The following is a 17,208-nucleotide window of genomic DNA, read 5'->3' on the forward strand; positions in this document are numbered from 1 at the left end:
GCTAAACTTCGACTCTTTTTAAATATTTTAAAGGTGTAATCAACAGGCCGACAGATGCACACACTGTCATTTGATTTAGTGTTTTCAAAAGAAATCGATTGATGTGGATTTGACCTGATGACATTCTGCTGGAGTGTCAGAGTTACACTAAACGCCTCAACTGTCAGCTTCCTGTTTATGTTCAGTGTGTAAAATAATATTCAGTTAAACTTCGTAAATACCAAGAGCTTTTAGAAAGCCAGAGAGATGTTTCCCCTCAAGGTCCATCAGTCCAAATGAGTCCAGGACGCAACAAACGTCACCAACAGGCTGTCCGATCAGTCCAAGTATTAATTATTACGTAAAAGTAATGACGTAAAAAGTCAGTCAGCGTGTGTTAAATCATTTATTTGTGTTCAATTTTCCTGACAATATTCATTTTTCCATGTTGTAATAATGAGAAATATTGATAAGAAAATACATGAGAGTGATAAACGTCTGCCAGGAGCAAGAAAATACGATAAGAAATAAATAAAGTGAGCCAGTAAGAGAGAAACGTGCTGTTTGAATAAGAAAAAGAAAGAAAATTAAAAAGGATAAAAACACTAATGCTAATTCACAATGATGAGTCAGAATGTTTGATGTTATAGTTATGAGATCATCTCAAATCACTTTCTAGATCATCACTTATTTAAAAAGTCAAATTTTTGACTTCCAGGAATTTGAGTTTTTTTTATTATTCTAAGATACATTTTTAATTTGGAGGTGAAGAAGGATTTTTATGGATTAAACTGAACTCTCTTACGCTCACAGTCTGTTCACGGTTCATTAACTTAGAACTTGGTGACATTTGTCTGCTCTGGGACTCCGTACTGCTGTTGCTTTGAATGAAACTTTATTTAGAGTTGGAAAGGCAGCCGCGATGGTTTTCCTCGCTCTGATCTCCTCGTTCTCTGTGATACCGCCGTTCAGAAGGTCGTCTGGTGGCGAGTCTCGCTTAGATCCCGTGTACATCCAGTCCAAACTCATGTGTTGAGGACACTGAAGCCAGACCCGTTTGTGTGTCCGGGCTTCACCGAGGACTCCTGGACCACATCAACGCAGAATCTGGTTTTTCACTGTGTCCACATCTGTCTGAATGGGGAGTGATCAGTGTGACTTTACTCTTCGCTGTCCCCTGATTGGTGGACAGCAGCCTTCAGCTGTGATGCTTGATTTCTGAATGAAGCCCCTCCCTCGCTGTAAACAACACATGGGACTCCCAGGTTCTTGTTGCTTGTCGTCACTTAACCTGCACGTTGCATTCGCTGCGAAAACATGTTTTTTTAAGGAAAGAAGAAGATAGTTTGCTTCCTCGTTGACGCTTGTGTGTTTTTAAAATTCTGCTCCGAAAGATTTTAACCACTTTCTGGGAACCAAAGCGTCACAGAAGTCAACAAGAAGTTACTGGATTCCCAAAAGAAAAAAACGTTCAGTTCTGTTGTACTGTCGTGACCGCCGCCTTAAGCTTCCTCGCCAAAGGAAAACACAAGCATTTAAAGAAAATACTTCAAAAATGATTAAAACGCAGCAGAGGAGAGAGAAGCAGCTCCAGGACTGCAGGGGGCAGCGTTGTTGCAGTGCACTCGCCTGTTAAACCAAAAAAAACGACGCTCTCTCAAATGAGCTAAATTTGATCAGTGATCTGTGAGAACAACGAGAACGTCTGCAGATGAACAGAACGGCTACTTTTCAGAACAATAAACGCTTGTAACAAGAAAACATTTCGGAGCTACTGCGATTTTAAATTATTCAGTTCATTCGTAGCAGAAACAGCATTTCAAATCATTCTACTGATCAGCCAGCAGGAGGCGCTGTACTGGCTGGAACATGCTCTGTACCTTTTATTCTTTTTGTCTTTCTGTAAAGTCTGTTGATTTTCTGTCTGCTGAAGTAACAAACGCGTCTGATGATTCTTTGACTATTTATATTCTAAATCTGTCCTGATTTTCTTCAGCTGTACCTTTTCATTGTAAGACATGGGGGGGGTTCAGTTCTTTGTAAATAAAGTATATATACTGTATATACTCCGATGAGTCTGCATCAACTTTGTTTTGTTTGAGGTTCATCTGCACCGCCAGACCAAATGAACCTGGTCAGAAATACTGCTAACAAGCTAGCGTGCTAGCTTTGGTAAAGTGTGTCCACTCAGCTTTTCTGCATTATCATTATTACAATGATTACAAAGTCAAGTTCAGTGTTTCTAACTGTTGCTCAACTGTTGGTGATACCAACTCCTGTAATGACTCCAGTCTTAGCTTAGCGTTATGCTAAGATGAGCTAATTATCTGCTGTAGCTTCAGAATTTACCACACAGACTTGAGAAAAGTAGCAGCTTGAACATCTAACTCCAGAAGGCAGCAGTGAAAGAAGGACTCAGATTTTAGCAATAGCAATAGTAGCAATATTACAGTGTGAAAATACTCATTAACTCACTAATTATTAGTAAAAGTACACAAGCACCTGATGCAGTGAAAGCTTTAACTTTCACTCGACACATCGGGAGAACTCTTCTGTTTAAAGCTGTGATACAGTTCTGATGTTACTGTGTTCAGTTTGTGAAAAGGAACCAGTGACGCCATGTTCCTGCAGAACTGCTAACCCCAACCCAACCCCAACCCTCACTGTGTCTGATGTATCATGAGTTAAGACGTTCACAGCAGAGGATGAAGCAGGGCCACGGCAGAGCAGCTGAAACGTTGGATTTTAACCGTCACATAAAGCGTCTGTTTCTTCTCTCGTTTGCAAACAGCAGAAGTCGACTGAGCTGCCGGACGTTTGGTCACGTCCTGTTTTTAACTTCTGAGGAGACAACAGCAGCATGTGTGTCTGGTCTTCATCACTCAAACGCAGCAGTGATGAATCCAGCTGTCTATGAGTAACATGCATGCACAACAACACAATGAGCAGCTTTATGTTCAGGTTCATCGGCACAGAACAGCCGGCCCTGCAGCCTGGCGTGGGAAACCCCTCAGCTGCGGCTGTAGCAAAGCAGAACTGAGGCGAAGAAATCGTCCAGAAGAGATTTCCTTCAGTAAGACTCGGCGGCTGAAAGAAGGAGGAGCGCATCGGTCGTCCAGGTAGGACCCACCTGTGTGTCTGTTACTGTCGACCTGTCCAATCACTGAAGTGAAACTCGTTTACATTTTCATGTGTGCGGTCATGTATTACTCACCTTCTGGGTCACCAAAAACACAACTCCCCAGAATGTAAATGATTAGGGTTTATTTCAGGATGAAGACCCGGGTTCAGGGTTAGGCTTAGGCATGTAATGGCTTTGGTTATGGTATGGGTAAGTCTCCAAGAAATGAATGGAAGTCTATGGAATGTCCCCAAAAATGATGGAAACACAACATTGCGTCTGTACGTGTGTGTGTGCGTGCGTGCGTGCGTGTGTGTGTGTGCAGACATGGCGTGGCTCCATCAGACTCGACGTTCTCCCAGACTCGTCCTGGTTGTGGTTTCTGTCGCTCTGCTGCTCGACAGCATGCTGCTCAGTGTGGTCGGTGAGGACACATGCACGCACGCACACACACACTGTTGGAGGTCACATGGTGCATGTTTACATGCAAAAATATTCGATTTTGTAGCCTCATTCTGAAAAAGACAATATTCCTACTAAGCTGTTTACATGGACAATGGAAATTCATTAATATTCCTGTTTGCCTCCCTCAGTGCCGATCATCCCGATGTTCCTCTACACAGAGCTCCGGACCCCTCTGCCCTGTCCTGATGGACCAGGCTTGGAAACAGTGTCCTCACAGTTCCCCTCCCTCAGGCCAAATCCCCAGACCTCCCAGCCCTCACTGCTCCCTCAGCCCAGCCGTGGTGCACCGATCCTGGATACACAGTCAGAGCTGACCCCCTGGTCGTCTCCTCCCACTGACACTGCGGTAGGTGGACGGTGACGTTTACCTGCCACTGATAGGTCAGTGTTTACAGGTGATTTACACCTTGTCCTCTCCTCTGTCCTGCAGGAGTCCTCCTGTCTTCAGGACAGTTTGGTTCTAGAGGAGGAAAATGTTCATTTGTTGCTTGCCTCTAAAGCTCTCGTCCAGCTGCTCATCAGCCCCTTCGTCGGTCCGCTCACCAACAGGTATCCTGATGGCTGATTCCACGTCACACTTTGACGAACACACTGTGAGGACAATATGTTTTTTTTTTGGGGGGGGGAAATTCCTGTTATGCAGTATGGTGTCCAGAGTCTTTTGAAGTACACAGTTTCCCCTTTGGGCTGAATAAAGTATTCAGATGTACAGTACATGTGTGGACACACAGCTGTGAATAGCATGAATTTACCATTGCTCATATCTAATTACTAATATTACAGTTTCTCATATTCCTGTGTTTATTTTTTTATTTGAAAGACAAATATTTGGACCTGCAGAACGAAGAACATTCCCATCAGCCTCAGCTGTACTGTGTGGCTACTGCTAATGTTAGCATGCTAGCATACAGCTCACTGACCTGAGACAGTGTGAAGACAGCTGAAGCTAATTTAATTTAATCATAATGTTAATGACACCTGAAAAACAGAAAAACTGAAACATCCACAAAAAAGACAAACCAACAAACCCGCACATCTCTGAACGACTTCACTGAATGTGTGTGTTTCTAGAAATGTTTTTACATTTTATTCAAATGTGTGAAGATGAAACAAAGAGAGTTTCATGACATCACTGTCAGTCTGTCTGACTCTGCAGGATCGGGTATCACATCCCCATGTTCACCGGCTTCATCATCATGTTTGTGTCGAACATCAGTAAGTCAGCACACACACGCACGCACACACACGCACGCACACACACACACACTCAGTGATGACAGTGTGTTTTCTGTAAAGAAATGTCTAATCCTGTATGTGTGTGTGTGTGTCAGTGTTTGCGTTCTCAGGGACCTACGCTCTGCTGTTCTTCGCTCGCTCTCTGCAGGGAATCGGCTCGTCCTTCTCGTCTGTGGCAGGTCGACGCTTTAACACTGAAACATGAAACATTCACCGCACGTTCACACCTGAAATCATGGATCCACACTGAAGCTCAACGACAATTTCCACCACAGAAGAAGAAGACAGACAACTCTGAAGTCTGTAACACTGGTTATAAGAAGTGTGAACATGACCTCATATCTGTGTGTGTGTGTGTGTGTGTGTGTGTGTGTCTGTGTGCGTTTCTGTGTGTGTGTTTGTGTGTGTTTGTGTTTGTGTTTGTGTGTGTGTGTGTGTGTGTGTGTGTGTGTGTGTGTGTGTGCGTGTGTAGGTCTGGGCATGTTGGCCAGTGTGTACACTGATGATGAGGAGCGAGGCGTCGCCATGGGCATCGCACTGGGAGGACTGGCTATGGGAGTCCTGAGTGAGACACACACACAAACACAGTTTACTTCTTTAACACAGCAGCAGGAAAGTAACTAAGTACATTTACTCCAGTATTTCTACTCCACTACATCCCAGAGAAACATTACTTTTACTTTCTTCCTCAGCACATTCATCAGAAGGCTTCAGTTACACGTTCCTTTTCATCTGAAGATGTTTGGTGAGATTATAAAAACCAGCACATTGTCAAAGATGACAGCAGATATTCCCTCACAGCCTCCTCGGCATGTTTCAGTTTCTGTTTGACCTCTAAACTGTTCAGTATTTTCATCTGAATAATTAACAGAGAATGAGTAGTTTCACTTTGATATTTAATTACATTTTAATTACATATTCAAGTACTTTCACTTAAACAGGAATTTGAATACATTTTTAAGATACGATTAAATAAAACTTTATTAATCCCACACCAGGGAAATTAAATTGTAAAGTCAAGTCAAAGAATAAAAGAGAGACAGAGGAAGATCAAAAGAGTCAATAACTAAGGGATACAGACTAAAAACAAAAAGTCCACTCGTTATATTTACATCATATACAAGAGAATGAGAATACTGTTGCCTTCAGTGAATCAGATAATAAATACAGTGTTGTTACTAATGTGCAATAGAATGAAATGTACAACACAGTAAAAAATATGTGATATTGCACAATATGTCATATATATGAGCGTATGTTGGCATAAGTAACAGTGCAGCAGGTTTGTGATGATGTGATGTGAAACAACATCGACACGTCATTATGATGGTGGAGTTAAATAATCTGACAGCTGATGGTGTGAAGGACCTGCGGCAGCGTTCCCTCTTACAGGGTGGATGCAGCACTCTGTTACTGAAGGAGCTGCTGAGGGCCCCCCTGTGTCATGCAGGGGGTGGGAGGGGTTGTCCATGATGGATGTGAGCTTTACTCATGTCCTTCTGTGATTCAACTCAATGACGTCCTCACTTTAATGTCCTAAACTTTCATTTGTCCTCACAAAGACAAATGTGAAAAATCTTACACACACACACACACACACACACACACACACACACACACACAAACACTGCATATGTCTGTGTTTGTATCATGTATGTGTGTAATGTCATCTTTAAGTGAACGTTGGGATGTGTTTATTATATATTTGTGGCGTGTGTGTTGATTAGTGGGGACGTTGTGGGGACTCGCCTTCCTTTTGGGGACAATATGCGAGTCCCCATAATGTCAATCATTAGATTTTAGGGTTAAGACTTGAGTTAAGAGTATGGTTAGGTTTAGATAAGTCACCAAGTACTTTCTCCTGAGGGAAGTGACCAAAGTTTGGTCTCTACCAGCTCTATATGTAACGTGTCCTGACACATTCTGTTGTGATTTGATGTTGGTCCACCAAAATGATGAAAACATGACTGTGTGTGTGTGTGTGTGTGTGTGTGTGTGTGTGTTGTTTCAGTTGGAGCGCCATTCGGCAGTGTGATGTATGAGTTTGTGGGAAAGAGCGCCCCCTTCCTGATCCTGGCCTTCCTGGCTGTGTTTGATGGAGGTAAAGCGTCTTCTCTCTGTGACGTCTACAAACATCTGTTCAGAGTTTTAGTGTCTGATAAACCTTTTGAAGTATTAATCTTCCAGGGTTGTACTTCCTGTTTGTACTTCCTGTTTGTACTCTGATCACCTGCTAAGACTCATGGGAGCTGGAGTTGTTTAATGCTGGCAGAACAGTGATGAAATAGACGAAGTGTTCAGGTTTTACTGACCAGTTCGTGTCGATATTCATTCGTCTGATGATAAGTTGATGTATAGAATCGACTCGGATCAGCTGATCTGTACATGAAGGTACTGCTGACGGGGCTTCGAACCTGTGACCTCCTGTGTACGTGGCTGTTTGTTTGTGTGTTACAGTGTTACAGCTGTGCATCCTGCAGCCTTCAAAGATCTCTCCTGGGGTGAGTCCACTTCAAAACCGTTACTGATCTGGTCTGATCTTGTCTGATCCAGTCTTGATGTGAACTAACCTGATGGTCTGACATGATCTGGTTCAGTCCAGTCTAATATTGTCAGATGTGATGTGATTGCGGTTTGATGCAGTCTTTTCTGCTCTAAAGTGATCTCAACCAATTGATCTGATCCGGTCCGATCTGTTCTGGTCCTGTTCTGATCCAGTCTGGTTTGTTGTGGACCAGCATGACCAGCTTCAGTTTGTGTATTTGTGTGTTTCAGAGTGTGGAGGGGACTCCGTTGCTGGCGCTGTTAAAAGATCCGTACATTCTCATCAGCGCAGGTAAGACGACGCCTCCTCACACTCACCTGATCAACCAAGATAGTAAGTCTGAAATGGTTCTTAAAGGTCTGGTCTGGAGGATTTATGGATCTATTGGCAAAAATAAATACAATATTCATAGTTTTGTTTTCATTAGAATAAAATCACCTAAAAATGAGAACAGTTGTGTTTTGGTTAACTTAGAATGAGTCTTGATATCTGCAGAGGGTGCGGCGCCTCTTCACAGAGTCCACCACGGTGCCCCACCCTGTTTGTCTATAAAGAGCCTTCTGAGTTGTTCGGGGCCACCATAGAGGAGGGTGAAGCAAGAGGCATTCTGTTGGTTTTAATCTGCAGCCTCGCCACTAGATGCCGCTAAATCCTACACACTGGACCTTTCAGGGATCCGTTTCAGCTACTGGAGGCAGAAGATATTCAGTTTTGAGGTTTGGGGTAAACCCATCCGTTTCAATGTGAGGGGTTCTTCAGAGGGGGGTGTCAGAGTGGAGAGACAGTTGTCTGTCTGTCTGTCTGCCTGCAGGTTCTCTGTGTCTCACCAACACGGCTTTAGCCATCCTGGAACCGACTCTGCACCTCTGGATGATTGAGACCATGTACTCCCCTGAATGGCACGTTTGTACGTTCCACTTCAAGATAATGAACCATCAGCAGCTCCGTCTGCTGACCTCTGAATGACCAACAGACACTCCATTAAACTACACACAGTCTGAACTGGTTTCATAAAGAGTGGTCCCATTCCTCAGGCTCCTCTCTTCTGTCCGTCCTCCCTCCTCTTCCTCTCTAACAGGTGTGTGTTGTGTTGCAGGTATGGCCTTCCTCCCTGTCGGTATCTTCTACCTGATAGGAACAAACCTGTTTGGTGTCCTGGCCAACAAGATGGGACGGTCAGTGTGTGTGTGTGTGTGTGTGTGTTTTCAGTTAAGACGTGTGTGACAGAGGAAGAAGTTTCAGAGTAACAGATTAATTTTTCTGGAAAGTCTGAGTCCTGTTCAGACCTGATCCTGAAGATCTCTGGTAAACCTGCAGACAGACAGACAGACAGACAGACAGACAGACAGGCTGACAGACAGACAGACAGACTGATGGGTGTTTCTGTCTCCAGGTGGCTCTGCTCCATGTTAGGGATGTTTATCGTCGGCATCAGTCTGCTGTGTGTAAGTACGACATCCATCCATCCAATAATCTGTCCATCATCCGTCCGTCCAATCACTCGTCCATCCTTTGCTTCGCTCAGTCGACCGACCCTTTGTCCTTCCACTCTTTCATCCATGCATCGCTTCATTAATTCATCCAATCAGTCATCGATCCATCCAATAATTAACGTGGTGAAATGGTCGTCGTTACAGGAAGTGATGTCACACTAACTTGTGTCATCTTGTTGTAGATTTCCTCGACATTTGTGTCGTCTCTTTAGTTTCTTTACCGTCTCTTCTCACCACCACGAACCAAACTTCATATTAAAAACAACCAATTTAACGAGTGGCTTTACCTGCTTCAGCTGCCAGTTAACATCACATTACATGTTACTGTGTGTGTGTGTGTGTGTGTGTGTCAGGTTCCTTTTGCCACCAGTATCTATGGTCTGATTGGACCAAATGGAGGTCTGGGCTTCGCCATAGGTGACTATTATTATATTATTATATTCATGACCTCACTGGATGTGACATGTCGCAGGTGTTTGTAGGTAAACTGGTGCAGACAAACAGGTTGGATGTTTTATCAAATATAAAACAAACAGTTTTGATGACATTTGTGTGGTTTCCCTTCAGGTATGGTGGACTCCTCCATGATGGCCATCATGGGTTACCTGGTCGACATCCGTCACGCCTCCGTCTACGGCAGCGTCTATGCTATCGCTGACGTGGCGCTGTGTATGGGGTTTGCTATAGGTAACACACACATATACACACACACACACTGCACTGGTGGGTCAATGACCATATATGGTCAAAGGAGAGGACAGCGAACTGAAAATGGACAGAAATCACTAAAGATGTTATTTCAATAAAGTCAAATAATTATTAGTGTTTCACACTATTTGACTTAAACACAAATTCTTCAGTGATAATCATTACAAACAACTGAATCATCCTGGATGGGAAACGTGATCCTATTTTCACAAACATGTAGTACTATAAAGTATTTAAGAAGTTTCTGTTCTCATGATAATAATATTTAAAAATCTGTTGTTTCAGGACCGTCCACAGGGGGCGCTCTGGCCCAGGCAGTGGGTTTTCCCTGTCTCATGGTGTTGATCGGGATGGTCAACATCCTGTTCGCTCCACTCTGCTTCCTGTTACGTAACCCTGCTGTCAGAGAGGCTAATGTGAAACACGAGTTAGACGAGGTCACACTGGTCTTAAAACCGGAGTGAAACCAGATCACAACTAAAACATCCTGATCTCTTCCTGCTCTCCTGGACAAAACTTCTAGATCAGAATCATCCAGATTTCCCATGACTAATCATTAACATGTTCTTTTTGTCCTGTTTTTCTGTCAGATCAGGATTACAGAGTTTTTTCCAAAGTTGTTTTATTGACATTTGTTGTTTTTAATATTTAACGAAGCATTTTTTTAATGAGGAAAACGAGTTGAAGTCACTTTGGGTGACTTCTGTTCCAACAGAGTGAGATGATGAAGAAGTTACACCTGAACTCATCACATCTCCAGCTGGAGCTTCCAGACAAACACAGAAAACAGAAAACACAGTGAACACAACCTTACGGGACTTACGGGGACCCTGTTTTATGAGGACATGTGGACTCAGGGGCAAAAAGTTACGACCAAAAGGATTTTCATGATTTATTCTGGGAGAGAAAATAAATCTCTGAGCTTGATTTATTCTATTTTTACTCATTTTAAGTGGAACTAATTTCTAATAAAAGCCAGATATCTGAAGTCTCAAAAAACCAAACCAACTGGTTTATTTTTGCACTTTTGGGTGGACTGTCTCTTTAAATGTAACCTGGTTATCGTGGGTTGTGAGGTTGGTGATAACTGATCAGTGGCCAGTTTAATAGGTACACCCAGCTCAAACTAAAGCAGCTGACCTGTGATAAATCCTCCTTCATGGTTGAAATGTTCAGTCTCACAGGTGTTTCTCTCATTTTGACTCCCCTCAGTGATGTAAGCGGGGTGGACAAAATAATAGGAACACTTATCAAGTACAACGGCGGCACAAACGACGTCTTTCAAACTGATGGAGGAGGATTCATCAGAGGACTGCTGGGTAAGACTGAACTGAACTGAACTGGTTACTGGACGTACAGCGCTAATGGTTAGCATGTAGCTTGTTAGCTAGGAAGACCAGGAGAGGCGGACGAGTGCTTCCTCTGCAGACTCTGACGTAGCCTGACTGGTTCTGTCCTGGTTTCCTTCTCATTTGCCTCGTTAACCACAATGTGAGATAAAGTCCAAAAGTTCTGACGCTGCACGCCAACGTTTACCGGCGTCACTGTTCAGACTGGCAGAAAGCAGAAGACGGAGCTTTAAACACACCGATGAGTGCGTTTACATGGAGGGGCGTGTCCTCAGGGGCGAGGCCGCCGACCTCACAGACAGCTCGGAGTTCGATTGGCGGCAGAGGCTGTGACATCACTACGTGGCTCTGCTCTTGGTGGTGGGCTCCGCCTCCTGCTCGTACTCAATCTCCACGTACGCTCGCTTCTTCCTCGCCACTGAGCCGTTAGCTGGAGATTTGCCTTTCGACTTGGAGGCCTTCGTCTGCGTCTCCACCTCCATCTCCTCCTCTTCCTCCTCTTCACTGGACTCCTCGTCTTCCTCGTCCTGTTCCTCCTCGTCGCTGCTCGTCTTCAGTTTGTTCATGTCCTGAGAGACCAAAGAAAAACATTTAGATCAAAAATGTTCACGCTGATCAGTTTTTTCTTATTTCTAAACTTCACGAGTCTTTAAAAAGCCTCCGATCACTGAGCTCAGTCAGCTGCTCTCAGATCAGCAGACAGACAGACAGGTGAGACAGAGACAGACGGGTGAGCAGACAGATAGAGACAGAGACAGACAGATGAGCAGACAGACAGAGACAGACAGATGGACGGACAGAGACAGACAGGTGAGGCAGAGACAGAGACAGACAGGTGAGAGAGACAGACAGGTGAGCAGACAGATGGACGGACAGAGACAGACAGGTGAGGCAGAGACAGAGACAGACAGGTGAGCAGACAGATGGACAGACACAGACAGAGGTGAGCAGACAGATAGAGACAGGCAGACAGGTGAGACAGAGACAGACAGATGAGACAGAGACAGACAGGTGAGCAGACAGACAGACAGACAGAGACAGACAGATGGACAGACAGAGACAGATGGGTGAGACAGAGACAGACAGGTGAGCAGACCGAATGTTTTGTTTCTGATCGAGGATCAATCCGATGGATTGATGGGAAACACGTTAACGAGCTGCTGATGAAATGATTATTTTCTGATCGACAGAATCGACATGAAGCAGAGACGAAATGTTTCCTCTGAGGTCAAACACGTCCGTCCACTGCACGTCAGGATTGGAACATTTGTTTTGTTGCTTTGTGTTTGATGCGTCGTGATCGTCGGGGCGATGTCAGTTTATCATAACGAGACAAAGAAAAGTCCAGAAACTAAACGTCCTGACGATCAGAACACTCGGTTCATCCTGTGCAGCTCTGCTCTCGACTCCACGATGAAAACTGACTGTGGACTCGTGTCCTCCACATTAAACAAAGTCTTACTTCAGTTTTAAACTCTTTTCACTGTGAAACAGATCAGTTCTACATTTTTATTGTAAATTTCTTTTTTTATATTTGTGATTCAAACAGAATGAACAGAAACAAATTTGTTTGTTGAGAACAGCTGAGTGGTTTTAGTGGTTTTCGCCTCCACGTGGCTGTTTGCAGCTTCCATCACGTCTGTCCAGACTCACTATCTAGACTGTGAAGGAGTTTAATTAAAGGTGTTCAGTGTTCGTTGGTGAAACTGAACTTCTCTCTATGTTAACACGTCTGACTCCAGTGAATAACGTCCAGAGAGACATGCTGTCTTCACTTAGAGACTGTCTGTCCAGAGGAGTCCAGAGGACGGACAGAGAGCTTCATCACATGGAGCAACAACAATCAGCTCGAGGTGACGACGTCTGAAGCATAGATGTGGACGCTGCTGCAGAGAAGCTACAGACTGAAACATGGAGGCTTCACACATGATGAACCTGCAGCTCGACACCAGAGATCATCTGAGCACAGAATCTACGGGGTTAGGGGTTGGCTGTGTATTTTTAAGGCAACATATGTTTTTACATATTGTTCCTTTCATATACTGCTTTGTATAAAATATAAATACATGGAGTCAGCTTATATTTTATCATTTGTATTTCTCTACTCTGTTGCTGCTGCCTGTAACACCTGAACTTCCCTGTGACACACGCTCAGTCTGCTTCTGTTCCTGAATATTAAATATGATTATACCATGGTCTGGGTGAATACTCGATTCTGATTGGCTGCAGGGTGTCCGTTAAAAACTGTCATAGGACACCTGTGAAAGAAGTTCCGGTCAAATAGCCTGATTGTTCTAAATTGTTGCGCTGGCTCAAACGCTAGTTGGTAACCGTGGCAACAGAAACTCAGAGCATACGTTAACGTAAATTATTTCACAGTTTATTTATCACGACGGCAAAACATGAGTGATTTTATAGTTTCATTTGACCTGTTTGGTGAATTTGATAATTTTGAAGGCTGGGATGCAGCAGAAGAGAAAGAGAGGAGAGAATATAAGAAGGAGGTGACACCGGAGGAACTGAACAATTTAGAGGATGAAAAGGACGAGGTAAACACGAAGAAAACCATGAGGCTATTTCTTGCAATAAAAACGATTTAGGAAACTTTCTGTTGACTTTGATTCTTTGAAACAAATTTTCGCATCATCCTCTGGACAAACACGAGCGGTAAGAGGTGCACTTGTCCTCTGAAATGATACTTTGTAACGTAACATAACGTTAATCAATCATCTCACTTCCCTCCACTGATCAGGCCTAATATAAGAGCTGCGGCCGACTGAGCTGCAGGTTCTGTGGCCAGAGCTGGTTACCTTGGCAACGCGTCACGAGAGATATTAAATAGTCGCTCAGCCGCTTCTTGTGAAAAACTTCGGATTTTAACGGTAAAAAACAACATTAAGGTGTTCATAATTGATTCAATATTTATTTTTTTCGTAAGTGACCATGGTATAAGCGGGATAATGCCCTTCGAGGTGTCCATTATCAGAAATGAATGGACTTCGTGGAAGCAACCGTCCGACACGAAGCGAAGGTCCGCGCCTCCGCGTCATCCATTCCCTTCTTATTATTATCCCTCACATACTGGACAGAAAAGAGTTTCTGTGTCCAGAAGCTTCGTGAATCTGTGACGGCGATTTACCTCGAAGTCGCTCAGGTCGCTCTCCTCCACCTCTTCATCCACCACGAACTCTCTCCTGCCGACGTCCTGCAGACACACACACACACACACACACACACACACACACACGGTCAGAGACTGTGCACAGAAACACAAACAAACTGAAACTCTGTGTGAAGAGTCCTTCATCACCTCGTCATCTTCCTCCTCCTCCTCCTCCTCCTCTTCTTCCTCATCTGACTCGCTCTCTTCGTCCTGTTGCTCCAGAGCTCTGTCGAAGGCGTGGATTGGGAAGTTGTAGATGTCTCCGTACTATAACACACACACACACACACACACACACACACTTTGCTTCAGATTCTGTTAGAAACTGGACTTTGAGCCAACTGCTAACTGCTAACATTAGCTCACATGACAACAATACAGTCATGTGATCAAAGAGGATATTAATGTTAGCACGTTAGCATGTCCTGATTGGCTGAGTGCGACTGTAAACACTGAGGTGATGTTCTAACGGTAAGACTGATCCCAGGACAGCCGCCGGTGGCGTCGTACCGTTCCCTGCTTGAGTCTCTCCAGCAGCTCCTTCTCGATGGCGTTGTCCAGCTGAGCGGCGATCAGAGCTTTCTCCTGCGGACGGGACAGACGGGTTAACACACCTGTCACACCTGTCTCAGTCTAACTGTGAAGAGCAGAAGGTCGCTCACCTCTTTCCTCTTCTCTCTCTTCTCCACCTTCCTGCTCAGAGGAACCAGCTTCCTCCTGAAAACAGTCGGACATCAAACCTGTGAGCCGTCGCTCAGCGTGACGTACTGACGTCCTGCTTGTGTTTGCAGTACTGCAGTATTACTTTAAGAACAACGCTGCTTGTGGATACTGTGTGTATTTCTACTGCTTGTCTTGTAATTTTAGGTTCAATCGCTCAATTCTCATTTTATTTGTTTACATTCTTCATTTATCAGGTTTTATTTCTGTCTGCTCTGTGGGTACTTACTGTCTCTTGAGGACCAGTTTGCGCATGCGGATCAGGTACTGGGTGATCTTGGTGAAACGCTGTTTGCATTTATGTCTGATGAATCGAGGCCAGTAGATCAAACTCTCATCGATCTGTTCCAGAGCTTTCTCGTAGTTCTTACTGAGCTTCACCTGCACGCGCACGCACACACACACACACACACACACACACACACACACACACACACACACACACACGTGTCACTGAACGTTCTGATGTCACAACATCAAACGGTAAACGGGTTAAAAAGCTTCTCTGAACTGAAACATGAAGTGGGATCAATGAACAAGCGTCCTACTCACCTTCTCCCACATCTTGGCAGGAAACGCTGCTCTCTCAATCACCTTCATGTAGAGGAAACACTGACCTGAAGAGGAAATGAAACCATTATTAATGAACTGATCAATCACATCAATCAAATATTAGAATCATGAGGCGTCTAAGACTCGAGTTCATATCATCACAAAGCTGAAATCACGTCCGGCAGCTCCTGCAGGTGTTTTCCTCAGTTCCTCTGTGTTACTGGCTCATGGGGGGGCGCACTCAGTCTCACCTTTCTCCTCTCTGATGGTGGCGTACTGGCTGTTGGCCAGCGGGCAGGACGAGCGGTTGCACAGCCCCGTGATGTTGTATTCATTCCGACAGAAGTTCTGGCTCTTCGTCCTGCGCAGACGGAGGAGAGAAGACGACACCTGAGCTTAAACTGTTCATGATTAAACCTCCTGCTGGTTTTCTGTCAGAGACGCAAACGTCACTCTGTTGAAATCTATTTAGTCCAGTTAGTTTTATATTCAGCAATCAAAGCCAACCAGAGCACGATGACGCCGTTTTCTTTAAGACGCGTTTTCAGGTCATTATGTGTCCGTTCTCTAGTTCCACAACACGGCAAACACTTCAACACTTTGCTGCATATTAATATAAAACAGAGGATAGCAAAATAAATATTAGGTGAATATAACTGATGAGAGAACGAGGAGATACATGGTTTCTACCCCCTTTGTTTGGACTGAGAAACAGGCTAAAATCTGACTCAGACGTAATCTCTGTAAACATGAGACTAAAATGATTAAAGATTGAAACTTTGAGCCACTTCTCAATCTGTGCATCGCTTCACACTTAGTTTGAACATACGTACATTAAAACCAGTCAATGAAGCACAAACAGCAGGAAATCCTCCCAGAGCTTTTTACATCATCTCTCAGCTTCTTTACAACTTCTGTACTGACCGAATAAAGGAGCAAATGAATGAATGAATGAATACGGAGCAGAAAGAGTTTCACTTACTTCACTTTGAAGGAGCAGAACTGTTTGTTCCCAATAATGTCCCAGATCACCTGCAGGAAGCACATTTCACACATTACAAACATCCTCATCAGGAGTAAAGGCTGCATCAGAGCTGACAGACTGTCAGTCACATACAATCTTTTTTAAAGTCTCTGTATCATCAAGTCCATGCATCTGCAGATATCTGCTGTGTTCAGGTCTTATATTCTGAATTTGATCAAAGCGGACGGTGGTAACGTGTTGACGACGTTCTGCTCCGACAGAATTCAGCGGTGTGTTTGCAGAGAAGCCGGAAAACCTTAAAACTGACCGTTTTAGAACGGAGTCTGGCGTCACATTGGACATGAAATAACCGAGTCCAGCTAGCTTACTGCCAAAGTGCCTCAAATGTTGCTCAAACATTATATTTCTGTTAGTGCATCCTTTGTAAAGATAATTACTGTTCGGTAATTAGTCTAGCTAATAATCATTAGACAGAAGAGAACACTGATTAGCCAGCTTTTAAATAAATACCGGTAGGCTAACGTTAGCATGCAGACTTAGCAGAGCACATTAGCAGCTTCAAATGAACTGATCACACTTACATCGTCGTGTTGCATTTTTGTTTGTTCACAGAGCTGCTCGCAGCTTCACCGCCGAGTCTGCTGATAGTTTCAGTTATATTCAATAAGTCAATGTAAAGTTATGACGGACTCTTCTGTCTTCAAAGCCACATGGACCATCAGGAAGCCACCATCTTTGTTTGCATGGACGAGATCTCGGAGTCGTGAAGTCAACGTGGAGAAGTATCGCGATACATGACAGTGAAACTTTCAGACTATCGCTGTGATCATTTTATCTTATTTTAGAATATCTTTTTAAAGGGGTAAAACAGAATAAACATTTTGTTAAATGT

The 17,208-nt window shown here is 44.0% G+C and overlaps 2 protein-coding genes across 2 annotated transcripts; one reads left to right on the forward strand and one right to left on the reverse strand.

Annotated features, from left to right (window-relative positions):
• The first annotated feature begins 3,058 nt into the window (after window positions 1-3,058).
• On the forward strand, window positions 3,059-11,549 carry LOC121606151 (chromaffin granule amine transporter-like). The gene is made up of 16 exons (XM_041936336.1): window positions 3,059-3,098; window positions 3,426-3,524; window positions 3,694-3,911; window positions 3,996-4,114; window positions 4,722-4,780; window positions 4,897-4,980; window positions 5,274-5,366; window positions 6,813-6,902; window positions 7,259-7,302; window positions 7,577-7,637; window positions 8,158-8,253; window positions 8,443-8,521; window positions 8,740-8,791; window positions 9,193-9,256; window positions 9,407-9,526; window positions 9,833-11,549. Exons 2-16 carry the CDS (start codon window positions 3,428-3,430, stop codon window positions 10,009-10,011), a joined length of 1,455 nt encoding a protein of 484 aa, XP_041792270.1. The 5' UTR covers window positions 3,059-3,098; window positions 3,426-3,427; the 3' UTR covers window positions 10,012-11,549.
• On the reverse strand, window positions 9,725-17,205 carry mak16 (MAK16 homolog (S. cerevisiae)). Its single transcript, XM_041936337.1, has 10 exons — window positions 16,898-17,205; window positions 16,314-16,363; window positions 15,583-15,692; window positions 15,332-15,396; window positions 15,009-15,160; window positions 14,722-14,776; window positions 14,570-14,644; window positions 14,207-14,326; window positions 14,036-14,101; window positions 9,725-11,465 (listed from the first exon to the last, which is right to left on the reverse strand). The coding sequence occupies exons 1-10, from the start codon at window positions 16,910-16,912 to the stop codon at window positions 11,235-11,237; spliced, it is 939 nt and encodes a 312-aa protein (XP_041792271.1). The 5' UTR covers window positions 16,913-17,205; the 3' UTR covers window positions 9,725-11,234.
• Window positions 17,206-17,208: the final 3 nt, after the last annotated feature.

The sequence above is a fragment of the Chelmon rostratus genome, chromosome 5 (genome assembly GCF_017976325.1).
Source record: "Chelmon rostratus isolate fCheRos1 chromosome 5, fCheRos1.pri, whole genome shotgun sequence".
Classification (NCBI taxonomy): domain Eukaryota; kingdom Metazoa; phylum Chordata; class Actinopteri; order Chaetodontiformes; family Chaetodontidae; genus Chelmon; species Chelmon rostratus.

What these genes read in the sequence shown, in the direction of transcription:
- mak16 (XM_041936337.1), bottom strand. An exon ending in CACCATCAGAGAGGAGAAAG is followed by an intron (nt 15,397 to 15,582) that starts GTGAGACTGAGT and finishes TTTCCTCTTCAG; the next exon opens with GTCAGTGTTTCCTCTACATG. An exon ending in GCGACCTGAGCGACTTCGAG is followed by an intron (nt 11,466 to 14,035) that starts GTAAATCGCCGT and finishes TTGGTCTCTCAG; the next exon opens with GACATGAACAAACTGAAGAC.
- LOC121606151 (XM_041936336.1), top strand. Translation starts at nt 3,428, where the DNA reads ATGGCGTGGCTCCATCAGACTCGACGTTCTCCCAGACTCGTCCTGGTT. An exon ending in GTCCTTCTCGTCTGTGGCAG is followed by an intron (nt 4,981 to 5,273) that starts GTCGACGCTTTA and finishes GTGCGTGTGTAG; the next exon opens with GTCTGGGCATGTTGGCCAGT. An exon ending in ACTGGCTATGGGAGTCCTGA is followed by an intron (nt 5,367 to 6,812) that starts GTGAGACACACA and finishes GTGTTGTTTCAG; the next exon opens with TTGGAGCGCCATTCGGCAGT.